This window comes from Capricornis sumatraensis, chromosome 21 (assembly GCF_032405125.1).
Source record: "Capricornis sumatraensis isolate serow.1 chromosome 21, serow.2, whole genome shotgun sequence".
In the NCBI taxonomy this organism is placed as follows: domain Eukaryota; kingdom Metazoa; phylum Chordata; class Mammalia; order Artiodactyla; family Bovidae; genus Capricornis; species Capricornis sumatraensis.
The window spans coordinates 51,207,263-51,228,509 of record NC_091089.1 but is presented as its reverse complement, the minus strand read 5'-3'; the positions used below and the strand labels follow the sequence as shown (position 1 = coordinate 51,228,509).

The 21,247-nt window shown below is 54.0% G+C and overlaps 1 protein-coding gene across 2 annotated transcripts in view; it reads left to right on the top strand.

Moving 5' to 3' along the window:
• The first annotated feature begins 1,092 nt into the window (after positions 1-1,092).
• SMAD7 (SMAD family member 7) overlaps positions 1,093-21,247 on the top strand; it is a 28,331-nt gene continuing 8,176 nt past the window's right edge. The window contains exons 1-3 of one of the 2 annotated variants that reach the window (XM_068993592.1): positions 1,093-1,708; positions 3,034-3,087; positions 8,618-8,689. In XM_068993592.1, coding sequence (XP_068849693.1) covers positions 1,093-1,708; positions 3,034-3,087; positions 8,618-8,689 — 742 coding nt within the window. Of the gene's footprint in view, positions 1,709-3,033; positions 3,088-8,614; positions 8,690-21,247 lie in introns of both variants that reach the window. The other variant, XM_068993591.1, reaches the window with a different exon arrangement.

Genomic DNA, 21,247 nt, shown 5'->3' with positions numbered 1-21,247 from the left:
CAGCATCTTCTGCCCCTGCGCCCCCGCCAGCCCCAAGGAAGTCCCCGCCGACGACCGGGGCCCCCGGGAGCGCACGAGGAAAGGCCAGAGACTCCCCTAAACCACCCAGATGCGAAGGATTGAAGCAGCCTAGCCAAAGCTTTCTGTGGATTAAAAAATATATATATAGGGTTTTTTTTTTTCTTGGCAGAAGAAAAGGAGAGGAAGACCAGCGGGGCTCTGCAAGGGAAAAAGGGGGATGTAACTCGTGGATACGTTTTTTTTCCACCCCTGAAACGTCTCGTTCTACTTTGTAAACATTTTCTTTTTTTAAACCCCAGCTCCGGCCGGACGCCCCCAGACCTCCGGGGTGCGAGGAGGTGGTGTTTTTCATTTGGGGCTTTGCATGTTTGGTTCTTAGATTTTGAGATCCTCCTTATTTCGCCAGACATCTCATGTGGGGTGAAGTCCACTCAGCCCCCTCCCCCGAGTCTTCGTGTGCACGGAATTCAAGGAGATCCGGTTACTAAGGATATAGAGGAAAAAAATAAATCGCGTGCCTGCTTTTTTTTTTTAATTGCTTCTCCCCACCCCCAAATTAAGTTGCTTAGCAAGGGGGAAAGAGGCTTTTTCCTCCCTCCAGCAGCCTTGCCGAACGCCTTTCGTTTTTTGCCGCCGCGGATCTTCCATGTAGGCAGCCGAGGCTGGCGAGCCCGACACTCGGGAGCCACTGCGGGGGGGCCTCTTTTTGGGGAGGCGCCGACCCGGGTAGGCTTCGCCGCCCCCAGGGAAGCGGCGGCCGCGTTCCTCCGGGGTGCGCCGGGGCCCGAGAGCGGCGCACGGCGCGGGCCGCGCGGGGTGGGGCAGCCGGAGCGCAGGCCCCCGAGCCCCGGCGGGCGCCCCCGGGCCCCCGCGCGCGCTCCGGCCTCCGGGAGACTGGCGCATGCCACGGAGCGCCCCTCGGGCCGCCGCCGCTCCTGCCAGGGCCCCTGCTGCTGCTGCTGTCGCCTGCGCCTGCTGCCCCAACTCGGCGCCCGACTTCTTCATGGTGTGCGGAGGTCATGTTCGCTCCTTAGCCGGCCAACGACTTTTCTCCTCGCCTCCTCGCCCCGCATGTTCAGGACCAAACGATCTGCGCTCGTCCGGCGTCTCTGGAGGAGCCGTGCGCCCGGCGGCGAGGACGAGGAGGAGGGCGCGGGGGGAGGCGGAGGAGGAGGCGAGCTGCGGGGAGAAGGGGCGACGGACGGCCGGGCGCATGGGGCCGGCGGCGGCGGCGGCGCAGGCAGGGCTGTCTGCTGCCTGGGCAAGGCGGTGCGAGGTGCCAAAGGTCACCACCATCCCCACCCCCCAGCCGCGGGCGCCGGCGCGGCCGGGGGTGGTGAGGCGGATCTGAAAGCGCTCACGCACTCGGTGCTCAAGAAACTGAAGGAACGGCAGCTGGAGCTGCTGCTCCAGGCCGTGGAGTCCCGCGGCGGTACGCGCACCGCGTGCCTCTTGCTGCCCGGCCGCTTGGACTGCAGGCTGGGCCTGGGGGCGCCCGCCGGCTCACAGCCGGCGCAGCCGCCCTCCACCTACTCGCTCCCCCTCCTGCTGTGCAAAGTGTTCAGGTGGCCGGATCTCAGGCATTCCTCGGAAGTCAAGAGGCTGTGTTGCTGTGAATCTTACGGGAAGATCAACCCCGAGCTGGTGTGCTGCAACCCCCATCACCTTAGCCGACTCTGCGAACTAGGTAAGAAGTTGATCCCCGCCCACCCGCCCAGGCCCCCCCTTCCCCCCGGCACTCGGGTGGGGGGAAGAAAAGCCCGATTGGGCTGTGGGTTAGTGCAGCCACCTCGCCGGAGGGGTGTGTGTACATTTCCTCCTGGGAGGAGATTTGGGGGACGAAGGTAGAGAAGGGACCCGGGGAAACTGGAAAGGCATTCCCTCGGGGTTCCCTTCCAGTTTTCTCTCCTCGGCGGCCCCAAGGGCGGGGGGGTGGCCCCTGGGCCCTACTCATTCATGCCCATATTCTGCAGACATGGGGTTATTTCCGGATCAGCCAAGGGGGTGCAGAGAGAAGTGGGGGGGGGTCACGCCTCCCCCGCACGGAGAGCGGCGTTGAGGTGTGTGGCCGATTTGGATTCGATCCAAGCCCGCCAAGGAAGGCTCGGAGAAGCGGTATTAAAGGCTGGAGAGGAAGGCTCCCCTTTAGGAAGGAAGGGGGAGCGTCACGTCGGGCGCAAGGGGCCAGGAAGCCTGCCCTGGCCGGCGCAGATTTGGGTTTTGAGGCAGAGAGAGCAGGATAGGAGGCCGAGCTGTGTACCTGCTCCCAGCTCCGCCAGCCCGGGGTGAGAGAGAACAGGCAGTCAGGGGAAGTTGGGTGTCCCCTACTTTCTTCAGCGCAGGAGAGAGAGCAGTGTAACCGACCGTCGGATGGTTTGCCCCCAGACTACTGAGTTGGGCCCCGGGCTCCTCCGTTGAGACCCCGGGGCCCTTCTGCTTTATGCTCCCAGCCTTCTCCATTGCATCCCTTTTCTCTGCCTCTTTGTGCGGAGGCGGGGTGCACCTCGGGCGCCCACCGATCCAAGTTCCCCAGCGCCCTTGGGGTGCACCTTCCGAGGGAGCTGGGCAAGGGGGAAGCCCGTGATCCCCGCGCGGGTGCGGGGCGCAGCGGCGGTGGCGGAGATGAACTGCGCCCCGGGGGGACGGGTCGGGGCGGGGGGCGGAGGGAGCAGGGTCTGAAGTTCTGGGACGCGAAGTGAGGCGGGGGGCTTCGTCGCCCCCCGCCCCGTGAACTGCGACGTGCGGCGGCCGAGCCGGCGGTTTGCAGCCGGGCCGGCCGAGCGCGGCGGCGGCGGCCGCAGACGTGGAGGAGCGCCGCGCCGAGGCTGGCGCCAGGCGGCCTCTTTTGTTTATCTGACAGCTAAATATCAAGGCAATCACCGCCTCGCGGCCCTGCCTCCAACCCCCACAGCTAAGACAAACAGTTGGGCTAAAAGAATGCCTCTGTTATCATAAGTTTCTATCTCTCTCTCAGGGCTCAGCCTTTATTTTCTCTTTCTTTTTTAATTCCAGAGTCTCCCCCTCCTCCTTACTCCAGATACCCGATGGATTTTCTCAAACCAACTGGTGAGTAGCTGATTTTAAAAATATCCTTCCTGTCTTAAGTTAGAAATGGAGGCTGTAGAACGCGGATTTGTGTGTCTAGGCAGCGGCTTCGGGAGACTCTGGACTTGCCCTGAGGTGGTTATAGGTTTCCTCTGTTGGCAATTTAGTGGATTTTTTTTTTCTTTTTTTGTTGTGACTGGAGCTGGAGGTAATGTGTGTGTGTGTATACAAATATATCTTTCTTTTTGCAAAGATGTTTCTTAGGTATGCTTTCCATTTTGTTCCTTTTCTTGTATTTGCACTCCATAACCCAAGCTGATTCAACTCAGCGCATAGACTCTGGTCCATGCAGGTCTAGGGAGCCAAATGGGACAGGGTGATGGAAAACGTGGGAGACTCTGTGAGTGCCAGAAGTATCAGTGGGGAGAATGGAGAGCCTGATGGAAAGGAAGACTTTGTTTAGAAAAGTGTAGAGATGATCTCGGTTTGGGGCAAGAGAATAGAAAATTTAAGGAGTAAAGGCAACAGCCCCCTCCCCCCCTCCTAGTTTTCTCAGAATTCCTAGTGGGGGCCATAAGAGTGTTTAGCATAGCTCTGCCTGCCTGTCGCTTTGTCACTGGGTGGCATTCAGCCAGGGCAGAAGCCCCACTTGAGGCTGGCACCAGCCCTGTTGCATTTGTCTGCATTCAGCTCCTGGCTGGCAGTGCAGGGGAGAAGGGAGGAGGAACCGCAGAGCTGGGAGGCAGCTCCGATGGGCCCTTGTTTCCTGGAGCCGCTTCTTACAGGGGGGAGGTTCCTGTGCCTGCAAGTCTGAGTTGTAACTGTGATGGTCTTACTTTGCCAGGGTTCTGGGAGAAGGAGAAATGAAGGGTTGGGCCCCATTTCCCTCTTGGAATTCTACAGGTCCTTCCGCCTCATGAGTTTTGGCTGTTGGGCCTTTCCCCCCACTAATTAAAAGTTTTGCTGGGGCGTTGTCCTAAATTAAATACTTTAATGAATGGTGTAAGAGAAGCCCGTGGTCTCCAGCCAGCCCTCCCTGACTCCACACTCCCTCCAGTCGGAAGGCGTTGCTGCTTGCCTGGTGCCTGTCTAATAAGTGGCCTGCGAAGCATATGATATTTTGCTTTCGATTTACAAAACACCAGATAAATGGTCATTAATGAGGAGATAAACCAGCTCTGTATTTGTAACAAACGTTAACTGAGATTACCAAGGTCTGTTTTCTCCAAGAATGTAACTTGACTGGGTTTTTGGCATCAAGGCTCAAGAATTCTTTTATGAGCTTAGTTCTCCAAGGGGCCCTCTCTCTCCTGCTTTTTGTTTTTCCTTTGTAGTCTTCAAATGTGGAGGTTTTCCTTAAAAGAGAGAGAGGCCAGTCATCTTGGCCCCAGGGTTAAAGACGACTGGAGGAACTGTTCCGAGAGAAACTTCCTACAACCTTAGGAAAGAAGGCCCACGTTTTGTTGGGTTTCCTGCAGAGATAGTGGGACAGATCCGTCCACCGGATTCAAGCAGTCACCATCTCAGGCCAGGACCTCATTTTCAGCGAATGGAGTGATATATTTATTCATTAGCAAGTGTTGACATTAGGTAGCAGAATGTGTGTAAACAGAGAAGCCACAAAGACAGGAATGCGCCATTCCAAGGGGGAGAAAAGTTCTCCAGACCAGCCAATAGGAAGTGATTAACCTGCCAGTCGGAAACTCAGACAGCTGGTTACTCACCCAAAATGTTTGTGTAAAAGCAAAACAACAACAACAAAAACAAACGAAAAAGTAGCCCCCTCCTCCAAACCCAGAAAACCAAAAGGAATGAAAAGTACCGTCCTGCTGTAAGGACATGAGGGTGCTAATAGGTGAAGCCCCCATGTCTCCTGACACGCTGGAGGACAGCCAGGGCTGGCTTTGCTGGCTGCTGTGGCCAGGGGCACTGAGGTCAGACACACATCTGAGATGCTGCCCCAGGTTTCTCTTTGCCTTGTACGTTGCAGAGAGTATTTGGCTGGGGAATTTAGATCAGCTGCTCTCACTGTAAAATTTCCGAGTCCAGGTTGAATTTTTGGCCTTGGGTTACTAGGTGAGAAGCAGCCATAAGGTTTACAGTGGAACGTTATTAAAATCTTAACCAGTTGCACAACTAAGGGAATCTCTTCTGCAGAGTCTCCAGCATGGGCAGAGGCGGTGGGGAGGGGCTGGGGCCTGGTCCCCCTGCAGCCTTTGGAGGAACTGGTGGTTGTGGTTTAGTCATTAAGTCGTGTCCAACTCATGGACTGTAGCCCACCAGGGTCCTCTGTCCATGGGATTTCCCAGGCAAGCATATTGGAGTGGGTTGCCAATTCCTTCTCCAGGGGATCATCCTGACACAGGGATCGAACCTGGGTCTCCTGCATCGTAAGCGAACTCTTTATGGAGTGGGCCACCAGGGAAGCCTTTGAGGGAATGCCAGGGCTAAAAGTTGGGAGTTCCATTTTGCTATGGTTCAGGCTGCTCCACTGCGGCCTCTGGAATGGCCTGGCTTTGGTAGACCTGATTGCTAGGTGGTTCGAAGTCAGCAGGATCTTCTGAGAAGGGGCGCTAGCCATGGCTGAAGGAAGGAGCAAGGTGTCACCCTTATCATACCAGGGGTAAGAGCAGGTTATTAGAATGAGATCCCAGTTTATGGAGTAGGGATGCTGTGTGGGCTCTGCTTCCTGTTTTCTCTGTATCTGAAGGTCTGAACTATTTGAAGAATGTCTTGGGATGGGAGGGGGGCTGATGTTGCTGGGTATATGTTCCTTGCTTAGGCCAGGGACCCCAGTGACCAGTGCCTCTTGGCAGATCAGGCCTCCAAAGCCTAGTTGAGAAGTCTGAGACTTTGCTCTGCACTTATTTTTTCAACTCAGGCCACTCTTTCCCAGGCCTGTTTTTAAATCTAGAAATGATTGAAGCAGTTAGATGATGCATTCATTCACTCATTTATTGGTTTGTTCACTCGTTCAGTCATTCTACAGGCCTGATGATGTGCCTGCCTAAAATGCAGTGATGATTCTGATGCACCGGTTTGTCCTTCTGTAACCAGGGCTGTGGGTTGGGGCAGAGCTTAGGGTATAGTGGTGAGCGGGGGGACTCCTCTGTGCCAGATGGTACTGAAGGAAGCTCAGAACTAAGTTGACAAAACGATGCTGGCTGTTGGGAAACCATTCTTTGAGAGAAGAGGGGATACCCAGCTTTGTCACCTTGTATCCCTTGCAGCAGCTCATTCCAGGCACGCGTCTTCAAGGGCTCTCTTGCTGCTGGGAGAGGGAAATGAGTCTCCCTCAGAACCCAGCACTTCTGGGGAGCAGGTGACACAGCAGAAGCTGACACCCTGACTTGGGAGAGCTATCGCAGCGAAGCTCTTTTTTTTTTTTGTGGGTGAGAGACGGAGGTGTGGCCTCTTGGCCCTTTACTAGCCTGGCAGGACCTAGATGATGCTGAAGACTGTCTTAGCTCAACTACCTGCAGGGAAGAGAGTGAGGCCTGTTGGGGAGGAGAGGGCTGAACCCTTGGGTAGGGCCCAGCTCACCGGGTGGCCCCTTGGGCTACTCAGTGATGCCTCAGTTTACCTAGGTGCACGTCAAACAGGTATACCTTGCTCCTTCACAGAGGTGGTAGGGAGACCTAATTAATGTTTGTAAATCCCTCCTGAGATCAAAGGCGCTGCTCGAAGGGCAGAGCACCATTTCATAGAAACGCTTGTGGTTGCCGGTGTGGAGCTGGCTTACCTTTGATCTGAGACCAGCTGACAGCCCTGGTCTCGGTCCCAGCTCTACCCTGAGATGCCGGGCCCTTCCTTTGAAACACACCTTGCCCCTGGGATTCAGCCAGCCAGAGCTGGGGGCAGTGGGGGCTGGCCAAAATCATCATGTTTAAATGTGGGGGGGTCTTGCCTGTCTGTCCATCAGGGTGAAGGCCATCGGAATAGTTTGGAAAGTGCAGGGTATACACTCTTTAACCAGCAACTCCATTTCCTGCCTGCTCCTATTGTTTTCCATTTGATTAAGTGTATCCTGTAACACTGTATATTCCTGTTCAGAATTAAACTTTACCCTGATAGGATGAGATTACCCGCATGGTCTTTTCTGTCTCCCCTGCCTGATGCTGCCACTCCTCGGCCGGCCTTTCCCCTGTGGAGAAGAATTCTTGGAAAGTTGTTTTTCCAATCTGAGAGAGAATGCAAGAGCGGGATTAGAGAGAGAACCTGAGACTTGGGGTGGGGTGGGAGGGGGGCAAGCCCAGCCCCAGCCCCTTTTTACCCAGGGAATGGAGACAGCTGCTAGGTCCCTAGAGAGCTCCATGGCTCCCTGCCTCTGGGCACCTCTTCGCCTTGGCTTCCTATTTGCCGTCTTGGCTAAGCGGTTCCAGTGGGAAACTGGTAATGCACACTCCATGGACATCCTGCTAGTGACCTGGAGAAGGAAGGTCTGGGATTTGCACCATCTGATCTGGTGTGACTGCTTTGGAGCCAGGACACTCCTTTCCTGAGCTGGCCTTTCTCTGTGGATTTCCTAAGTTGGGCATTGGCAGTGATGCCCGATACACTTATGGGGTCTTGTGTGTTTTTGTTTCATGGGACTAATTAGTTGTGGTTCGTAGCCATTATTTTTTGTTTTAATTGCTTGGAGGGAGGCTGTGGAGTCTATTTCTCAGCTGGAATCGTCATTATCCTCATTAACATTTAGGTCACTATGCTGAGCACCTGAGGGTGGCAAAGACATTGAAGAGAAGGTTATAGACTAGTTCAGGCAGACAGGATCTGAAGGTAAAAGAGCAGGAAAGACCGCGGACGGCAACTCCGCAAGTGCTGTGTGCCAGAAAGATTTTTATAGGGACAGAGGGCAGGGAGCCTTGCAGGTCTGGGGTTGCCCGGGAAGGTTTCCACACATGAGGAGTTTTTGGATTAGGTCTGGAAGGGGCTGGGAGCCTTGCTGAGAATGTTCTCTGTTCTCTTGACTTGAGGGGGCTTCACCCAGGTGCATACATGAATAAGATTCTTTGAGTTGTTCTTGAGATTTTCTTGCACTTTGCCTCGTTTAGAAAGGGAAACACAGTCCCTTCAGCCCAATGCCCAATTCTTCTTAGAGAACTGGGAAGTCTGTCTGTAAACAGGTGAGAGTGGTGGCGAGGGCCACTGGATCCAAGCAGAGAGGCCATGCCCTTGATCTTGCCCCGAGAAAGGTGGCTGGGAGAGAACCTGGGCCTCCTTTGTTTGACCTTGGGAACTACCTGGTTTCCTCAATGGGGGACTTGCAATAAAAGAAAAAAATTCCAGCAGTCTGTGATCGAGTCTGACTTGACGAATGATTAACTGGCTGCCCGGAGCCCAGACGGGTGACAAGGTGCTGTGGTCTGTCTCATGATGGGTAGCAAAGCCTGAGCAGCGCATTAATAATCAGCATCGCGGCTGGGAGTCAGCTGTTTGGAATGTGTGGTTTCTCTTTAATGCTGCTTAGAATGTGCTTAAAAATTAATCTTGGTGTACTTATTTATTTATTTGTGTATTTATTTCTCTCTCCTTCTCAAATCCACAGCAGACTGTCCAGATGCTGTGCCTTCCTCCGCTGAAACAGGGGGAACGAATTATCTGGCCCCTGGGGGGCTTTCAGGTGAGATGCTTTTCTCTTATTTTCCCGGGGATTCCAAGGCCTCCTGAAATGACCAGAGATTTTGGAGGACCGGAGGTGGCCTTCTGCCACCCCAGCTGGTCTGGAGTTAATCGACGCTTTTATGTGCATTAAACTGGACGTATCTGCGCTCACTCACGTCGCCCTTCAGCTCGAGATTCTAGGCCCACCCCATAGATGTGGAAATGGGGGCCACCTGGGTGTGGGCTGTGTTTCTCAGTTGTTAAGCAGCTCCCGGCTGGAGGGGCTTTGCTTGGTGCCTCTAGTGTTCTTAGTTCTTGGGTTTAAGCTCTTCTCTTTCTCTCAGTGCATCAGGTGCCTTGAAGGGAAGGGATCCACCTTTTGGAAGCTTGTAGAAGACAGATCCTGGGTGTAGGATGGGACTTTAGAGAAGATGACCTCGGTGCTTCTCTGCCCATCCTGCTTCCCGGTCGAGCTTCCGGCCGGAGTCTACAGTGTGTGTTGGGGATGGACAGATGGGTCACTGCAGATAGCAGGCGCTGACACTGAGCCAGCGGGGAAGGTGTCCCTCAGGGCCCACAGGTGTGAGCGAGGGGCCTGAAATTTGCCCCAGCTAGAGGGTTATGGAATTGGGTGAGGGGCACTGGGTAGCCTGAGCATCCTTGTTGCTGAGAGACGGGAGAAGAGAGTAATAAACTTGGAGATGCTCATTACCAATGTAAGTGGGAGACATTTCCATTTTGTTCTAAAGACGTCCTGGTTCCACCTGCTTTTCCCACCCCAGTGTGCATGCCATCACAGGATTTTCTAACAGCTAGCTAAAACAAGAGGGGAAGTAACCTAGGGGAGAAAAGAGAAGATCCAGTTGAGCTCTGGGCATTTGCCTTTGGGACATTCGTGTGGGTAGGATCGTGGCAGCGCAGGTGGAAGCTGTAAAGGCTTCTGAGAGGGGACTTCTGACTGGTCAAGTGCCACTCAGTCTTGTTCCTCCCAGCCAGTTCCCGCTGCAGGAATTGATCTTGCCGAGAATGTCTTCAGGGAGACCCTTGTTTGTTTTGATTTCAGCACAGTATATACTCTGGCTGTTATCTGAGACAGAGGGTATTGTTTACTCAAAGCTCCTAATGAGAGCTGAGCAGGAAAAAAAGAGGAACCCAGAGAGGGCAGGGGGCTAGGGGGCGTGAGGATGAGCGTGGACCGTGGCGGTGGAGGAGGAAAGAACATACAGGAATGTGTGAGTTGTGTCTCTTCTGCTTTCTAAGGCTGAGAGGGTTCCGGAGAGAAAGAAGGCCAAGGAGGAAGAAAGGGTCTGGGTGAAATCATGCACTCAGGATGTTGTTAGACGGTTTTATTTTTTAAATCCTGAATGTGCAGGAGTCCCAGCCCCTCCGAACCACATGAAATAAGCAAGGGAAGTGGTAGCTTTTGAAAGGGGGCTTTTCGGAAGGTTTGTTTTCTTGATAACATCTTGTCTGTCTCCTCTTCTGGAGGAAGTGACGACCAGCCTGGGCCACCAGCCTCCTTTCCCGGCCCCAGAGCCAAACAGTGTGACAGTGTAGCCCCTTCTGAGATGGGTGGGCTTCCAAGAGTTTTTCTAGTCCTGGAAAGAAACTGGGGGTAAAGCAATCATGAACGCCCCAGCCTCCAGCCCCCATAGTAACTGCAGCCATTTCAATGAATGAGCTGCTAGGAAGGAGTGCTTGTCTCTGAAGGGTAGCATGGTTCAAGGGAACTGCAAAAAGAAAAAAAAAAAGTGATGGGGGGGGCTTCACATGAAAGAGCATTTGTTTTGAATTTTAGCTCTTGATTTACTAATTCCCAAGGCTTCAAAGTTTGAGCTCTTTCTTCTTTCCGTTCAGAGTTGGAGCAGTTTATTAATAATGTGTTATGGGGGGAAATTGAAGAAACTGTTTCTTGGGTTGTTGCCAGTGGTTTGGGGGTATCTGGACGGGGGGCAATGGGCACTGAGAAAACCCAGGGCTCCCATCTCTACAGTGAGAATGCCGTGCCGCCGCCCCCCCAACGCCCCCCGGCAAAAGATGACTGTGGTGGCCCAGGTCCAAGGTGGCGGGTTTTGCAAATGGAGTATGCCCAAACCTCCTCCTTTCAAAGAAGTTGATCTTTCCATGGGGGGTGGTGGGGGTGGGGGTGGTCAGGATGAGGCCAGTTGAGGGGGCCGTGCATTGGCTGAATGAGGCAGGGCTGGGTAGGGGAAGAAAGAAGGCTGGAGGGGGTGTGCCTGCCGGGCTGAGGGCCAGGCCAAGTGGGCATCAAGGTGGGAGCAGGGAAAGCGCCCACACACCCCTGCCCCCACCTCCCCCTGGAAATCACCTCTCTGAGTGTCTCTTTCACAGGCCCCCGTCTGCTGTTTTCCTTCCTGTCCTGCCCTGGCTGAGAGCGGGCTTAATGAATGGGGCTCAGTTTAGGGTGGGAGGAAGGTCGGCAGCGGGAGCCAGGGCTTGATTCTCTTGGCAGGGGAAGAAGGGAAAGAAAAAACAGTGGTGTGAAAACGTGGTGCCTCGGAGGTGGGGGTGGGGGTGTGCTTGAAGGCACGCCCCTCCTGAGATGCCGGGGTGACTCCAAGGCTGGCCCTTCCCTTTCCTGCGAGGAAGGGGAGTGGGCGGGCAGGCGCGCTGGGAGCCGGCCCGCTGGCTGCAGGTTGGAATTCCAGCCTCGCAGCGCGGGGCTGGCCGGTGAGACACAGGCCCGAGCCTCTGGGACTCGGCGAAACAGACCCCACCCCTGCAAGTTTCCTCAGTCTGGGAAAACGGCACACATTTTTAGAAGGCTGGGACTCGGTTCCAGGAGATTGTACTTTCATTTCTGACAGCCGGCTCTTCGAGACAGATGGATTGCTCTGTGCTGGTTGTGTGTGTGTGTGTGTGTGTGTGTGTGTGTGTGTGTGTGTGCGTGCACACGCGTGCGTGCACGCGTGTGTGCCGGCTGCAGACATACAGATAGACAATCCGTGCACACACACATGAGTGGGCAGATGCCCGTGGGCAGGCTCTGAGTAGGCCTGGGTCCCTCTCACTCGGGCGTCGGTGAACGACAGACAGCTCCTCCTTGAGGATGTGTGCTTGGGGCCCAGGGAGTGTTTATGGACTGGTTCTGAATCGTGATCGTAGGTGTGGTACTTCTTGAAAGACGTGTAGAACAAATCCTGTTGTTGGCATGCATCCTGGACCAGGCGTCCCCACCTTGGAGAGGTCTGACATCGATGGGAAGCTTCTGGGTTCAGCTTGGTGGTGGAAATGGAAAGGATTTACTTGCAGAGCTTTCTCTGTATCACTGGTAATTGAGAGCATGCGTTTGAAACTGTCATCTTTGCAGCCTCCATCTGCAGTTTGGGGGGGTGGGGGAGCTTTCATTCAGCTTGTCTGCTGTCCAGATTTGGGGCGGGGAGGTGGGGGTGTTGAAGGAGTACCGCCTCACTTGTGAGCTCTAGGTTGTTCAGCTGCAGACCCATTATATATTGATGTCTGAAGCTGGTTGGGCCTCCCTGGTGAAGGGCAGGGATTAGAGGCCAGCGTCGTTCATCAGTCATTTAAACTTCAAAATGGGGCTTCCCAGGTGGCACTTGTGGTAAAAGAACCCACCTGCCAATGCAAGAGGTGTTAAGAGATGCTGGTTTGATCCTTGGAGGAGGAAGTGGCAACCCACTCCAGTATTCTTCCTTGGAGAATCCCATGGACAGAGGAGCCTGGCAGGCTACAGCCCATGGGGTCACAGAGAGTCGGACATGACTGAAACAACTTAGTAAGCAAGCAAAACTTCAGAAATGGTGCCACTTTTGAGGAGGGCTTCCCAGATAGCTCAGTTGGTGAAGAATCTGCCTGCAATGGAGAACACTCCTGGTTTGATTCCTGGGTCGGGAAGATCCGCTAGAGAAGGGGTAGGCTACCCACTGCAGTATTCTTGGGCTTCCCTTGTGGCTCAGCTGGTAAAGAATCCGCCTGCAGTGTGGGAGACCTGGGTTCGATCCCTGGGTTGGGAAGATTCCCCTGGAGAAGGAAAAGGCTACCCACTCCAGTATTCTGGCCTGGAAAAACCGATGGACTGTATAGTCCATGGGGTTGCAAAGAGTCCGACACGACTGAGCAACTTTGACTTGGAGGAGGGAGGTGGGAGGCAGTGGAGACCTAGTACAGATGTGTCTGGGGGAGGGGGCTGAGCGAACCCTCTCTTGCCTGTGCAAAACCATGCTCATTGGAGACACGGTTCTATCAGCCCAGGGGAGGCCTGCTCCTTTGCCAAGGTCTTCAGATCCATGTATCGCTTCTAGTTCTGGGTGATGGGAGTGCCCTTAGGCCGGCATCCATTCCAGGAACGATTCTTTCCTCTTCTTTGATGCCTGCTGGCGTCTCTGAGAGCCTCAGAGGAGAGTCTTCAAGAGCACCTGGATAATATGAAACCGTGGTCCTGGCTCCGTCCACCGTCAACTTGGGCCCAAACCAAGTAGCTTAGGCAAGAGCGTTCCATCCTGTTTTTAAGGAACGTTATTCATCTGCGTTTGTTGTCTGGTTGGGAACAGTGATGGCAAACTGGGAAGTTGGCCTGGGTTCCTGTGTGTGTGTGTGTGTGTGTGTGTGTGTGTGTGTGTTAATGTCTCCTTCCTGTGCCTGGAAACAGGCAACTTGTGGTTTCTCTGGCATCTCTAATGCCATGGGGAGTGGGGTGGGGGTGGGTTGAGTTCATCTACGTGGCCAAGAGCATGGGCTTTGGGGTTGTCAGACGGAGCAGCCCATGTGACCGTGAGCAAGCCCCTTATCTACCCACTCCCTTCCCTTCACGCCACTGTGAGGAGTGACAGTCTGGATCTCTGGGGACCCACAAGTCCCCTGGTGCCAACCTGATGACTCAGGCCCAGGCCAGCTCACCTGGTGCACACCCAGTGAAGACCAGTCACAGACAGCAGCTGAGACTCGGCCTCATCTGCAAGGCTTGAGGTCATGCACTCAGCCCTGGAGAAGGGCTCACTGTTAAACTCCCTTTGTCCTGGAGAGAATGAGGCAGTCAGGCAGGAGTCAAATGCAGGATGACAGCATTTAAAGTCTCTGGAGCAAATTGGGGCTGCCCTGCCGGCCAGACTAGATGGGCTGCTGCCTCAGGCATCCTGTCACCGAGACAGAACCTGGCCAGCCCGTGGCGGGGGGGCGGGGGGGGGGTCAGGTGAGGGTCAGGTTCTGGTGTATCTCTTGGCCACAGTCTGGGACACCAACCCTCCCTCCCCAGGTAGGCTTTGCCTTAGCAGAGCCCAGATGTCAGCCTCTGGACCTGAAGAAAGGTCAAAGGATTCGTGATCCAGTGGGCTCCCTGGGCTTCTTCCTTGCTGCTGTTCCTGTCCGGCGACGCTGCTCCTGTATACAGTGCTCGAATTGACGCTCCCTTCACAGCCGGTGTCTTAACCCAGCGAGAGAAAAAAAAAGACACAAGCAGGGGTCTCCAGACCTGCCTGCACGTTAGGACCCCTGGGATCTTTCACCTCACAGTCTGCTGGCACGATCCCAGCATCAAGTGTTTTTTGAGGCTTCCTGGGGTGATTTCAAGGTGCAGACAAGTTGGGGAGCCTCTGATGTAGGGGGTAAAAGGATCTCTGTTCCCAGGGGCAGTATCTCTGATGGCCTCTCTTGGTGGCTGTGCACAGATTCTGTCTCTGCTCCTGTGGTGAAGAATTCGAGTGTCTTGCTTGTTGAGCCTCTTCTCAGCTAAGACATTTGCTCGGTTCTAGGGGGTTTCCCTGGTGGCTCAGTGGTACAGGATCTGCCTGCCAATGCAGGAGACGTAGGCTCAATCACTGGGTCGGGAAGAACCCCTGGAGAACAAAATGGCAACCACTCTAGTATTCTTGCCTGGAAAATCCCATGGACAGAGGAGTCTGGCAGGCTCCAATCCATAGGGTCACAAACAGTCGGTCCTGATTTAGCAACTAAACAACCGCAAGAATTTGACAAGATGTATTAACTCTGCCCCTTCGTCCTGTTGGCTTTGCTGTAGTGAAGGACATTGTAAAAGTGACCTGAGACAGGGTTTCCTTTCAGGATGGTGAAGGTGTTCTGGAACTTGCTAATCATGTTGCTCAGCTCTGCGGGTGCTGTCAGTGTCGTTAATGGTAAATGTTATGTGATGTGTATCTTGCCACAATCTTAAAAAATATAGTGACCTGCGGTAGCTTTTAAATACATGCAGGTATTTAGATAGTGCCTAAGAAACACTGGCTCTGGAGGATAAAACACTGGGAGCTATTGGAGGTAGACACTTATTTCCAAAACATCTCTGAGGTCTCGCATGGTGGGGGAGATTGATCAAGGGCTTGTCTCTGTGGTTTTTCAGCCTTTCCTTTTCCATGCTGGTGGCAGAAAGGAGAGACAGGAAAGTTCCTGTGGCTCATGTTCCATGGCTGACCTTTAAGCAGGGGAATAAGTCCCCTTCTTCCCTGTCTGCCCTGGACACTGTTTTCCTCTGGGCAGCCCAGGGTCTGGTAAGCAGCCCTGCAGGGACTATCTCCCAAAGCCTGGGGTCCTCCTGGCTCCCGCTGGGCAATCTGGACCCCTCCTCTGGTCCTGCTGCCTGAGCCTCTGGTCCACGTGCCGTCTTCCCTGAGGCTGTAGGGCTGCAGAGGAGGCTAGTGACTCGTGCTAGCCCTGCCTTTGCAGGAGCCCTGCGAAAGGATACTGTACAGTGTGACCACTGGGAGGTCACCACTGGCCCAACCGTCTCTCTCGCTCAGCACTGAATGGCTAGCCCAGTCTGGCTGTGTGCCTACTGTCACAGACAGGCTTCCTCTCCGGGCTATTTTCAGCGGGAAGATATTATTAACTGCTGAGGCACAGTTCTCAATTTAGTGGCTAACACACCAAGAAAGCAACATTCCCTTGGTGGCGGACGCTCTACCTAAACACATTGGCTCATGGTGGGGTACTGCCCCCAGCCCCCTTCCGCTTCTCCCCGTGGGGATCTGCACCTCTAGCCCACTTTCTGGGCCAGCTGGGACTGTAGATTCAGCAGCTGCCATAGAGAGAAACGAGGCTTTTTCTTAAAGCCGACTCAGTTACAGGTGTAGACAGTGATCGTGGTTTATATTCTAAGATGAGGAGTTCTTTGTGACTGGGATGGGGCACTGCGCGGAAATAGGAACTTTCTATGGAGTTTAGGGCAGTTGTTTAAACCAGGGTGATAACTTTCACCTTGGAAGTGAACAGGAAATATTGGGACAAGACAGGAAATTGCATCATTCCTTTTATGAGAAGAACTCCAGAAAAAAGTGGTTCATGAAAGGTAGTGGCTGCGAGGAGGCCAGCCGGGTTCTGTTTTGTGTTGTTTCTTTCCTAGCCCCTTCTTTCCCTTCCACTCTCTGGAGAACTTTTAGGCCATTTTCATTTAAGAAAGAGGCTGTTTGAGAACTTTATGTTATTTTTATTATTTAAAAAAAAATTTTTTTTTTTTACCAGAAGGGTCACCTTCAGTTGAAATGTTAACGGCAGCCTTATTTCCCGGTTTACTAAAGAATCTTTCATGACTTTTTCGGCTTCCTTCCCCGAGTGGTGAGGCTGAGCAGCTCTTGGCTGGAAGCGAATTTTGGTTTGGCTACACAGTCTTCTTCGATGCTGAGCCCCACCCTGTGTCATTATCTCAGTTTTAACTTGCAAAAAAAAAAAAACAAAAAAAAACACACAAACAAACATATTTTGGGGGGCACGGGGTAGGTAGGAATCTACTGATGCCCATAGCCGTTTCACCCCAGCGTGGGCTTCCCTTGACCACGGTGCCTGACACCTGGAAGTCTGGGGCTGTCTTTATTTACAAGCTCTGAGCCTCCTTTTGCTCAGGGAGTCCCTGCCTTAGCTTCCTGAGTGTCTAGTGCTGGGGTTCTGGTGAAAAGAGGTGGCAGACAACAGTTCCCCTGGTGCAGCTGTGCCCGGGAGCTATGCTTTGCCCTGGGGCATGGGGGTATCGTGGCCCTCAGTCACCCAGTAGCTTCCCCCAGAAAGAGGGCTTGTGCAGCCCTGCAGTGGAGAAGGTGGGGTTGTGCCGGGTGTGAAAACAGTTGTCATTTTACTCATCTCTGAGTTTCTAAGTTCCCTCTTTGACAGTCATTGTTCTCTGACGGGGGCGGGACATGGGACAGGACCCTGACCCAGGCTGCCAAGGAGCCATCTTTAGGATGGATACCAGGAAGAAAGAGGTTTGTATGTGGCTGGCTTGCTCCTTTCCCCGCCAGCTTTTTTTTTTTTTTTCCCTTATTGGGCTTTGTTTTGTTTTCATAACACAACAAGGGCCGTAGGGGTGTGTAAAAGCATTGTGGAACACTCGGTGAGGGTAGCCTGTCCAGACCGAGCAGGACGCCAAGGCAGAAGGCTGTGGGCAGGTGGTGAGCCCACAGAGGTTGCCTGGCCGGCGCCTGGCTTGGAAACACCTCGCGGGATCAGCCGCAGCTGGCAAGGAGCTGAGGACAGGGGCTCTCTTCCTGCCTGTGCAGGGAGCCTGGGGCCAGGCCTCAGCCTTTCTGGCTGACCCCTGCCTGGAAGGCACCCTCCCAAATAGGTGGGTTCACACGGGCTGCCTCCTGCCAGTTCTAAGCTGGGGTGGTGATGGGGGTGGTCAGTGGGGGACCAACTGCTTTGGGAGAAGTCAGCATGTCCCTGTGGTACAATCACTTAGTGGTGATTTATTGAGCACCTACTGTGTGCCAGGCTCTGCCGGCACAAAGGATGTAGTTCTTGGACTCAGCAGAGGGTTACGGTCCGTCTGAAGGTGTTAGTGGGTCAGTGAGGTGGAGGGTCCTTGGAACAGAATTTGGCAGCTTCCGAGCTGTGTGAGGTGTTGTTGTAAGACACAGTTGAGGTGCAGGGGCGGGCCTGGGGCTGTGCTTTGGTCGTGTTGTCTGTTGAGAGCCGAGATAAAGCAAAAGCTTGTTGATAAACAGAGGTCTGTCTCCCCGTTCCTGTGTCTGTCCCTGCTCCCCACTCATCTTGTTGATGGTGAGATAACAGCCCGTAATAGCAGGAGGTAGGGTTGTAGTCCAGACCCTGGCCGTACCTGGGAGCACAGCTGAGCACGCAGTGGGGGCAGGGGTCATCTGGAATGGTAGCATTTATATCTGTACAGCCACAGGGGAGGTGGGACGTTTCCAAAGCCCAGGAGTTTGATTTTTCTAACTCTGGTGGGCTTGATTCTCATGAAGGCCATCTCGGGAAGCAACACTTGGTTTTTAATTTAAAATCTGATGGTCAAGTCCATTTTTGAGTTCCCAGATGATTTGAGAGGCTCTGGCCCGCCTGCGGGTGGGTTTCCACAAGGTAATTTAACACCTAGTTACCAAGGGCTTTCATGTTTGCTTGCATCCTGCCCCAGCTGTTCCCTGAAGCCGACTGATGGCTTCTTGGGAGTTCACTGGTTTCATTCATTCGTTCTCGCTCCTGTGTCAAGTCCAAAGAGCTGTTTTGGCCTGGGGTTTGTTCTTGGACAGTAAGGGAAGGGTGGATTTCAACTCCAGTTTCCCTCTTGCAAAATGGGGAGTTTCTATCTTTTAGACTCAGGTCACCAAGCCTGGACTGGTGGCTCTCGTGTTTACTCATTTCTTTGTTGCCCCTTTTTTTTTTTTTAAACTTTTTGACATGGGGTTAACAGGAACAAAAAAGGACGAAGCCCAGAAAGGACTGTGCTGTCAGTAAGCTCGCCTTTGCCACCTGGAGTTTAAATATCTGTCGCCCTTTCCCACCTTGCGGTTGGTCTGCTGAAGTTGGCAGGTCTCCTCCAGTAGGCTCAGCGAGCTTCTGGGGCTTGAGAGGGCCAGAAAGAGCTGCTCTGCTCAGAAAGTGCCTGGGGACCTTGCCAGCCCCAGGGCAGCCTCGCAGCCAGCGCGGCCCCTCCCCCTCATTAATCAGTAACCTGGAGGGAAAAGCAGGAGAGGTATTCCTCCTGTGATCTGGGTGCACAGGACAGTTCTTAGAAATAGATGGGCCCCACCTCCAGCTCAGTGGGATCAGAGTCAGAGCCCCGCTGCGGGTGTTTCTGGGGAAGAGACCTGGCACTGGAGGGCTTGCAGAGATTCAGAAGCCTCCCTCATCCCCCAGCCCAGTGTTTGTCAGATGCCCAGGAGGGGTTTGGAGAGATTACAGTGGGAGGGAAAGTGCCCACCCTCCAGGGTTCCTCCTCTGGGCTGAGGTTGGAGGCACAGCCACCAGCTGGCTGCATGGCCTTTGCAGAGCCATTTTTGCCCTGACCTTAGTTTTTTCCTCTACAAAATAAGCCAGTGGACCTGGTCCCCACGCCCCTTGCAGCACCAAATGGCGTCCTGTGATCTGTGATTTTTGGTTCTTGGATTGGAAGGTGTGTGAGAATGAGACCCCTACTGCTGATGTGGTGGGTAGCTAATGGCCCCTCCTTTGGTGAAGAAAAAGATTGCTGTTCTTCAGGTTTTTTTCATTTGCAGACTCTTTCAAGAATGAATGAAAGCAGAAGGATCATTTCCCCCAGAAAAATGCCAATATGTGCAGGTATTTCCTGGGGTCCTTCCCCCCAGCACCCCCCACCGTGGAATCCTCTGTACTCCAGGGTGAACTGGAGAGGATTAGGAGAAGCCGAGCCTTTTCCCCCAGAAGTGGAATTGCTGGGCACGTGGTCATCCTGTGTTGGGTTTTTGGAGGCAGGGCCATCCTGACTTGTGTGTCTGCATAGATGGATCACAGATCACTTGGGGCAACCAGGTGGGCTTGAGGCTGAGTTCTGGGGCGGGGAGGGTTGGGGGTGGAGTGAGGGGTGCAGTGGAGGAGGAGGGGTGGCCTGGCTCTGCAGTCATCCAAGCCAGACTAGAACCCACATATATGCCAGGCCCAGAGACCCCTGAAATGTGGGGCACACAGCACAGAGCCGCGGGGGCTTTGAGAAGGGGGGTCCAGGGTGGGGGGACTGGAGACTAAGGGTGGGAGGGCCTTCGAGGAGTGCAGGGTGGGGGCTCAGGCCTAGGAGGCGTCCTGGGTGCTTGGGAGTGAAAGGGCTGAACAGTGAGTGTGCCAAAGCCAGGGAGATTAGATTACGGGGCAGACAGAAGTAATGATTAACTTGTCCTGTCTGCCCACTCTCTCCTTTCTGTCGAACTGTTGTTTTTCCCTGCAAGTACAGTGTGGCCCTGGCCTGGCCCTGCTGTTGGGTTGTAAAGAAAGAAGGAATGAGGGCTGGGAGTGGGGGGGGGGGGGGCGGGGGGCGGGGAGCCAGGGAGCTGGCCGGAGAGGAAGGCTTTTCCATCAGATCCAGCATTGGAATTTATTGGCCGGAATGCAGTAAACGTTCAAAATGCCATCCCGTCCAACAGTTTTCATAATTGTTATGGAACAAGGGGAGCTGGGGGAGGGGAGGGATGAAAAGGACTTTTGTTTCTCTCTGGATTTTTCCACATCTTCGGACGGTTTCTCTACCCTCTAGAAAAAATATATGTATATATTGAGAGTTGAGCTGGAGGAGGGTGGGGGACGGGGTGGGGGCAGGGCCAGCATCTGGGGCTGGAATACCTTGCAGGGAGCCTGGAGGGTCACTGCGGGCCCCCCAGGCTTTATTAAATCGAGGACCGCAGCAAAAGCAGCTCCGGCAGAGCCTCCAGACATGCAGAATCAGACCAAAGAACTGCCCTGCACCTCTGGGGGTTGTGTCCTTTCACAAAATTGGCTTATTCTGCATCTGTGTTTGTTAAGATTCTTGAAGGTGTTAGCCAGCGAAACTTACAAGTGGTCTGTAACAAGAAGAAAATGCAGGGCTTTCTGGTGGTTTTAAGAGGAGTTTCTTTTTTTGCTGGATTCACATTTGTGAGTGGCTGCAGACCCCCAGTTGAGAATCTTCCTGCAGAATTTGGGGGCGATTTCAGGAGCCGCTGCAGGTGGGGATAGGGGTGGATGAGAGTTGTGGGATATTCCCCTCCTTTTCGTGACTTCGTGGAAGTGGCCAGGATCCTCCCCCCGGGGGAGCAGGTCGGTGAGTAGGTGACAACTGTGCAGGTCTGCGGGGCCTGTGTGTGCAAGTGTGTGAACCCCCTTTCTGAAGGGAGCTGCTGAGTTATGTGGGGAGGGGGGTGATGGTGGGGACTTAGGCGTTGCACCATGGGATGGATTGAAATTCAGACTTGCAGGATGAGGCTGGATGCACACTAACCAACAGCCAGGGAGGCCCATTTACTGTAAATATTATGAATGGAGTTGGCTGGGCTGGGAGTCCACACCCTTCCTCTGAGGCCTCTGGGAGCCCAGCAGAGCTGGCCTCCTCAGAAGGCAGGCAGCCGGGTGCACGCTATAATTTGCGTGGCTGAAGGCTGGGGCACAGGAAGCCGAGTCAGCCGGCTGGCGAGACAGATGGGAGCTTTTGATATGTGTGGCTTCCCGCCCCTGCCCGGCGCTACCCTCAATTATATCCTCTGATGGCAAAACACTGCTCTTAGGAGAGACCCCTGGGCTGGGGCCCCTCTGACTCGGGCCATCTGAGGGGCTCTGGAGGGTGGGGCTGGGCCCCATCGTGGGGGAGCAAGGAAGTACATTTTACCTCTAGTAACTGATTACTCATCACAATTTTTAAGGCACAGTCACGAATCTT